Here is an 8,024-nt window from a genome sequence, read left to right as displayed (position 1 = left end):
AACCCATTATTATATAAATTCAACTGTTTAAACCGAAAGTTACATTTTTTGGTCAAACATGTAGTATATCTCTCTTTACCAGGCATGGGTAAGATCTGATACACATTACTATTCCCCATATCCCACTTGTGAAATTGATTTGTATTTGTTTTTTTATTTGTTACTGTTAGTATGTACAGTAGTATGAAACAACTCTTTAAAAGCAGTCAGCGGTGTAAATTTCCCTTGTAAAGAAAGTACCTACTCTTATTTGGTTTAAACGTTAGATATGGAACTTTTTATGTACGATAATGTTGGAATATTTAGTTGCCACGCAGTGAGACCGCTAGATCATCTAAGTAAAAGTCTGCTCCATTTCTCTTTTTTCTTCTGTTTTTCTCTTTTCATAATGCCTCCATTAATTTTCTTTTTCTTTTCTTCTTTTTTTGGGAAAGGGGAGTGGCCGCGGGGGGTTGGAGGTGCAAGTAGGTTAATAGTTGATTACTACTCCCTCTATTTTAATTTATTTGAATTTTTTTTTTAGTCCGTGCAAAAAAAATAATTTATTTTCTTATTTGAAAATAATTTACCTTTATACAATGATTTATAGTCACACAAAATATATGTGTCTTATTTTACACCACAAGTTTATTTTTTTATTTTTTTTTAAACTCCGTACCCAGTCAAATGAGTTATCATAAATTAAAACGGCAGGAATAATAAATTTGCTGCATTGGCAGCTGCGTTTAGCAAATTAGCTAGGAAGTGTTAATTCTGGGGTTAAGATTAAAGCACGAGAATTGTGATTAACTAGGCAATTTATAAACTAACGACAGAGAAATGTAGTCTTGCAATAGTTTTGTCTGAATATATTGGATTAGAACAACTTCCTCGAGACTTACAAATATCGATTAATAATTGGACTAAACTTTAATGATAAATATTCTTGATTGGTCTTCTTTCTTTACTCGAAAAAAAGCCTCTACACATCTTATCAGATAAAGTAAATTTTAAAAAGTAGTATATTTTAGAGCCACTTGATAAAAGCTGAATGTGCATGTGCCAAAACTAATGTACGACTAATACTGTTTAAGTTCGCAGGCATTTTGTACCCTTCGAGGAAAATTATTACTGTCATTGTCCTTTATAATGAGCCAACTGTTGAACCAATATAATTTCCTTCCTCCATCTCACTCTCTCTCAAACGCACAATTTAAGTAGTTGCTGCATCAATGGCAGAGGCAGGAAATCTATATCCTTACCCATCAACGCTTAATATAGCCAATTTTGTAACAGTTAAACTGTCTGATTCTTCCAATTATAGTATATGGAAAGCACAAATGCTTTGTCTTCTCGAATGTCAAGAATTAGTTGGTTTCATAGATGGAACTTACCAACCACCCTTATTAGATAATTACTTGAAGTGGAAAAGAAGTGACCGGCTTGTTAAAGGATGGATTCTTGGCTCTCTTACTGAAGATATGCTTCAGTTTGTGGTTGAGAAAGTCAGTACTGCCAGAGATGTTTGGTTGGAGTTGAAGGATATTTGCTGCCTTATATCGTTAGACAATTTTGAAGGTGAGGTTTCTTTTTCTTTATGAACTCTTTTACATAGATTAACTACTTGTGTCAACAATGAACTTAGGCACGTACAACTAACATAACTTTACTTAAGAAAAAAAGACATTTCATAGTGTCGTAGTGTTAGACAAATATACTTACTGTATATTCCAAAATCAGAAACATTCATTAACGATAAGAATGTGACATTCTTATATACAAAAAAAAAAAAAAAAATAGTATATGATTTTTAGTACTAATTAACTGCAATTAACCTTTAATTAGCAGAAGGTAGCACAGTGCAGCCAATAATTGAGGAAGCAGAGAGCACAGAAACAGAGCAAGATTACAAGTACTACTTGCCACTATACAAGGCTTCGCTATGTGGTGATTGGGAAAAGGCAAAAACATTCTTGAAAAAAGACAATGAAGCAAGTAGAGCTCATATCACTTCCTTTTTACAAACAGCACTTCACATTGCAGTTGGGGCGAAGAAAAACGATAATGCTAAGTTTTTCGTGGAGAATTTGGTGGCTTCAATGGCGGATTATGCGTTAGCTGTAAAAGATAGTTTCGGGGAAACGCCTCTACATTATGCTGCTCGGTTTGGCAACTTAGATGCTGCAAAAATTCTTGTCAACAGAAACTCTAATTTGGCTCATGTTGCATCCAAAAATGGCCTTTATCCGATTCATGTAGCAGCTGAATATGGTTACAAACATGTGGATCTGGTTCGTTACTTCTTCAGTGTCACCAAAGATCTTGCTCCTTATACTGGTCGGAATGGTGTTAGGCTGCTTTATCGATTGATCTGGTCGGACTTGTACGGTAAGCTACATATCTTCTATAGCAATTACTATATTTTTTCTTCAGAATTTAAAGTTAATTGATTCAATTTTGTGCTGAAGTCAATGTTCTAGAAAATTATGGGTCAATCTAACCGACGTTAAGATTTTTGCAAGTTTTTAGTATCTATATTCTGTTTCGAAAGTTATAAGTTTGGAAATTTCTCACTTATACTATTTGACTATAGCTCTTTGTAGTCCCATGGATCTTGTTTGAATAGCATTGCTATTTTCTTTTGCTGTTTCCTCCGCACTTGTGACAGTACTAGTGGTAGATGAAATAATAAATTATTAGAAGCAAAAAGTAAGTTGAGCCAGTTCTGTTCCTCAGCTAGATTTTATTTTTCTTTCAAAAAAATACTCATGACCCCACCATGGGAACTTGAACGTGAAATATATATCACCGAAGGGGTTGGTACAGTTAGAGGAGGGTAAAACCAAGCCAAAAGTGTTAACATCACTCAAATTATCAACTCTCTACACAAAAGAGTATGCAAAAAGAAAATACTAAGTTCATTACTTAAATAATTATTAAATTATTCAAAATTACTTGCTAAAGTCTGTTTTTCCCGTTTGTAACAGAAAGTCACATAATTATGTTTATAGTACTAAAACAATCGTTCAACCATATTTCTCAAACTTTTGATAGCTAAATACCTATTTTACCCTTTAAATTATCAACCTTTGCCTTTTTTTAAAATTTCATAGTATATTTTTCCTTTTTAATATATATTATGGACTTACCTACGGAATAAATAAATCTTATTTATAAAGTAAAAATTACAAAATATTTTTCAATCATATATAATATTAAAATAATAAAGTAATTAAGCATAGTAAAAACTTAATTATAACAATTGCTCATATCAGTAATTTTGATAAATAACAATAAAAACTCAAAAGTTTAATTACATGAAAAAGAATAAAAGCTTTTAAAACATATATTCCATGTATGTAATATAAAAAATAAATATTTAAAATTAAGGTATATTTTATAATTAACATTATATATGCTTGAAATTATGCTCAATTATTTTATTTTTCCAACAGTATATATGCTTGAAAACTATTTTTATTCTTTATTTTATAAATAAGATTTATTTGTACTATAGGTACATGATGTCAATTAAACATAGAAAAAAATTTATAATATTAAAAAGTAAGAAAAGATAAAAGTTGATAATTTAGAGGGTAAATATGTATTTGACCATCAAAAGTTTGAAAAATCTAGTTGAGTGACCTTTTGAGATCTATAGACATAGTTAAATGACTTTTTTGTTACATACAAAAAAAACATGACTTTACTAGATAATTTCGAATAGTTGAGTAATAATTGACTCAGAAAATACTATACAGTTAACATTTTGACAATGTAGTAGCTAGTCCTAACTATAAAAATCTTACAGTGAATTAGCCTTTTCTTGGCCTGATTCTGAATGCTTTCTATACAACTTTAACATTAGGAGGCCATGAAATAGCTGTGTTGAACAATGCTTTTCTTTTAGTTTTTTCTCCCAAATTGGCGAGTTTATCAGCGGTAGAGCTTCCTTCTTTGACGGACAGAGCAGCTGAAAAATTGATGAGCGGATGCGGAGTCAAGATTTGAAATTTGGGATCCGTTTAATTTAATGTGTTCTAAATTAATAATTTACATATAATCAATGAGTTTCTTAAGATAAATATAATGTTTGGACTAAAGTTACTCAGTTCACAGAACCAGTAAACTAAACACTAGCTCTGCCCCTATTGATGAGCAGAAGGTTTACATCTTTGGTGCTGCCTTCGAAGATTGTCTCTGATTGTTAAAACATTTTATGTTGCAGATTTTGCGATGCATTTGGTAAAATGTTTTCCTGATTTGGCAAAATATACTTCAAATGGATCATCTCCTTTGGCGCTGCTGGCTACAAAGACGTCCGCATTCGTTGGTACAAGTCGCGTAAGCTCTCAGAAGCCACTATCTTGTAAGTTAAATTTGCTTTTTTTCTTCCGTGTTTTTTCGATTAATACATTAGCCACTGTTATCTTAATTTAAAGGGAGAATAGCCTGATAGATACTTGTACTTGTTTGTGTTTGTCATTCTGATCCCTATATTCAACGAAGTTTCATCCAGACACCTGAACTTAGTCAAAAAATATATTTTAAACTTGTCCGACCATTGATTGAGCTTATGTGTCATTCATTTTGCTAAGTCGGAAAAATGAGTGATTAAACGCTCTAAAAAGGAGAGTGGATATATTAATTTTGATTTAAAAATAATAAAAACCATAAAAAGAAAAAGAGTAAAATAATTGCCCAACCCAAGCATCCCTACCCCTTCGGCCTTATTGTCTCCTGTTTTCCCCATCTTCTTCTCCCCCCTCTTTCTTATCGTAACTCCCCCCGCACCCCCACCCCTTGGCCCTTTGTGGATAGTCAGCAGGAAAATTAGAAATTTAGGGAAGCTAAATAAACAGATCTGTCAAGGTGGTTAAAGTTTTTAAAGATATCAAGAAGCTATGAAAATGCAAAGTAACTTTTCCGGTGATTTTTTCTACGACCATGTTCATCAGTCTATGGAGGTCATGGGTTTTCCAAAGGAACCTGATGAGCGGAGAGAAGTAGGTGGTGGAGTCCGTTAGTGATTATTTTCCAGCGATCTGATTTTGCTTTGTGATGGTCGACAATGAAATACTTACGGCGATGTAGTTCTTTGTTTTCTAGTGATGGTACGCTGCTCGTTGGTTGTTGCTCCCTTTGTCTCTTTAAATTAGAAAATTACTATGGTAATCTGAATTTTACCTAAAATAGTGAGAGTAAGGAGATGAAGCAAGATAGAAAATTTGTCAAAATTAAAGAGTTTTATGTATATGAATCGGGGTTTAAGATTGTGCTCAGAAAGGAGGAAAGAGAGCAAACGGTGGAGACGACTCCGATTTTCCGGTTGTTTCTCATTTCAACAAATGAATATTTTCTTTTCATGATATAAAAAAGTATTTTTTTTATTTTAACAAAAAAGTACTTTCTTTTCATGTTGTAGAAAATTTTTCTTTCATTTCAACAAAATGAGTTTTTTCTTTTCATGATATAGTCAACAGAATGAATATTTTCTTTTATTTCAATAAAATGATTACTTTATTTTCATGTTGTAGAAAGAGTACTTTCTTTTTCAACCAAAAAAAGAGTATTTTCTTTATAGTTATGAAGCATAAATTTTAACGTTGTTTTGCGTAAAAAGTTAAAAGCAACACATTAGTTTCTTTAGATTTGTAAGAATAATTAAATTGTTTGAAGAAAATAGAGTTATGATAAAACCACTCATTTTGCTTCGTACTAAACACACTCTTAGTTAACCACGTTCTTTTTTTATTTTGATTACCCGAAAAAGATATAGTGACCAGCGCTACATCATGGATTTTCCAAGAAAGAGCAAATGCCAGTAATATCGAGAATGCAGTCAACGAAGCACTATTGGATAAGCCAAAGACCAACTGTACGTCTTATAGTATACTCCATATCTGACTCTCTATATATTTTACCTCTTTAATTCAATAAAATTTTAGCCAATAAAAATAACATTTAGAAGATATTTTGCGGTACAGAAAAATATTTTGAAATTCATGAGCTATACCAATTTTGAATTTTTTTTTTTTTCCCGCACATTACTTTGATTGCTTTCTATAATTTTTCCGTCATTTTAGTTCCGGACTCGAGAATTCATCGTACCACGTACTTTATGGTCAAAGGATAACTAGTTACTATAATTAGACTTGGAACATAAGTTTGCATTTTGGCCCCTAAAGTAAATTCTTTTACTTTCTAGTCCCTCAAATTATTATGTCTATTCTTGCATTGCAGCACCTGAATTGGAATACCAAAATGCAATAAAATTAGCGGAATTCCTTTGTGAGAAGTTAAAAGGTTTAAGCGAGAAAGAGATCATCTCCATTGTTGGCGGCCCTCTCCTTCAAGCCGTGCATTTCGACAATTACAAGCTTGTTGAAATTTTTGTGGGGAAATTTCCTTTACTGGTTTATCATAGCAACAAAAATGGGAAGAATATACTTCACATTGCAGTAGAAAATCGCTGCACAAATGTCTTTAACTTGGTCTGTCAAATGAGTCAGCATAGACATAACCTCATAACTTCAGTGGATTCATTCAACAATACAATGTTGCATTTGGCTGGTAAATTGCCACCTAAAAACAAAGTAAATCATACTTTTGGCGCAGCTCTTCGAATGCAAGAAGAATTGCGGTGGTTTGAGGTAATTCATTTTCTCATTGGTAACGATTACTCCCTCCATCCTAAATAAGTGTCACTTTTCGTTTTCCGAAAGCCAAATTGACTAATTTTTAAGTTAAATTGTATTAAATCAACTCAATATTTTAAAATTAAAATTTATATATTCAAAAACTGTATGAAAAGTATTATTTCTCATGTCAATATGATGAAATATTACATTTTAAATATTGGTCAAACTTTACAATGTTTGAATCTTGGAAAAGGAAATGTTACACATAATTTGGGAGTGGGAGTATTATATTATGTTACTATTATATTTTAATTGTTTAAACACTATATTTACAAAGGGGATGCAAATTTTGGCTAACATATGAATTTCTACATGTATTGTAGGTAGTGAAGGAGATGTTACCTCCTCCTTATTTTGAGCGTTTAAACAATAAGGGTAAAACGGCTCATCAAGTATTTACAGTGCAACACGCAAATTTAAAAATAGAAGGAGAAAAATGGATGAAAGAGACGGCAAGTTCATGTGCAATTATAGCAATGCTCACAGTTGCCATTGCATTTGGTGCAACAATTACAGTTCCCGGTGGCAGAAACTGCGAAAACGGTCTTCCAATTTTCTCAAGAAACGGATTCTTCAGCGCATTCGCGTTCTCCAATACAGTATCACTCTCCACTGCCTGCATTTCTCTGTTCGCGTTCGTTTCTATTTTAACTTCTAGTTATGCAGAAGAAGATTTTCTCCGTGTTTTGCCAAAGCGTCTGTTATGGGGACTTCTCACCTTGTACGCCTCAATAGAAGCAATGATGCTAAGCTTTGGTTGTGCGCTCTATTTTGTGTTCAAGGACAACTATATGGTGTTCTATGTAGGGTTTGTACTAGCTGTATTACCCATCTTACCATTTCAACATTGGCGAGGCTCACTCGTTAATCATCTGTTTTTTGAGGTCAAGAAAAAAGACAATTTTTTGGAGGCATAGAAGATATGTAGGTGGTAATGTATATTTCTTGTGCAATTTAGCTTTCAGTACGTTATTCTTATTTGTTTTAATTGTGTCTTATATTTTTGTGCGATTATTATGTATATAAGACATCTGACTCTGCTGGTGCTAGAAGAAATGGAAATAGTAATGGTTTTGGAATTTACATTGTAGCTACCGAGTCCAATCACAATATAGGAAAGACACCTCATAAGTTAAACAATCCACAGCCACCTGGTGTTAAACAAAATTTTCAAGAGAAATTGAGGCCAAATGCTAAAATGATTGCTGCTGTTAAATCAAATGTAGTTCGAGTTGCAAGAGTTGAAATAAGTATATAAATGAATGCTGCTTCACTGACTTCTGGAGTAAATCCAAATATTGAAGTGTCTGCTGTAATACCTGGTTCAATATTAGCTTTAAGACC

General features: G+C 32.5%; 1 protein-coding gene across 4 annotated transcripts; it reads left to right on the top strand.

Annotated features, from left to right (window-relative positions):
* The first annotated feature begins 1,113 nt into the window (after window positions 1-1,113).
* Window positions 1,114-7,770, top strand: LOC104107554 (protein ACCELERATED CELL DEATH 6-like). 4 transcript variants are annotated; one of them, XM_009616388.4, is made up of 6 exons: window positions 1,114-1,557; window positions 1,825-2,367; window positions 4,208-4,348; window positions 5,759-5,857; window positions 6,223-6,632; window positions 7,004-7,770. In XM_009616388.4, the coding sequence occupies exons 1-6, from the start codon at window positions 1,212-1,214 to the stop codon at window positions 7,595-7,597; spliced, it is 2,133 nt and encodes a 710-aa protein (XP_009614683.1). In that variant the 5' UTR covers window positions 1,114-1,211; the 3' UTR covers window positions 7,598-7,770. The 4 variants fall into 4 exon arrangements, with proteins under 4 accessions (XP_009614683.1, XP_009614681.1, XP_009614684.1 ...); XM_009616386.4 differs by having other exon boundaries at window positions 5,753-5,857; XM_009616387.4 differs by having other exon boundaries at window positions 1,115-1,557; window positions 1,828-2,367; window positions 5,753-5,857.
* Window positions 7,771-8,024: the final 254 nt, after the last annotated feature.

The sequence above is a fragment of the Nicotiana tomentosiformis genome, chromosome 4 (assembly GCF_000390325.3).
Source record: "Nicotiana tomentosiformis chromosome 4, ASM39032v3, whole genome shotgun sequence".
Lineage (NCBI taxonomy): Eukaryota > Viridiplantae > Streptophyta > Magnoliopsida > Solanales > Solanaceae > Nicotiana > Nicotiana tomentosiformis.
This window is presented reverse-complemented; position numbering and strand designations above follow the sequence as displayed.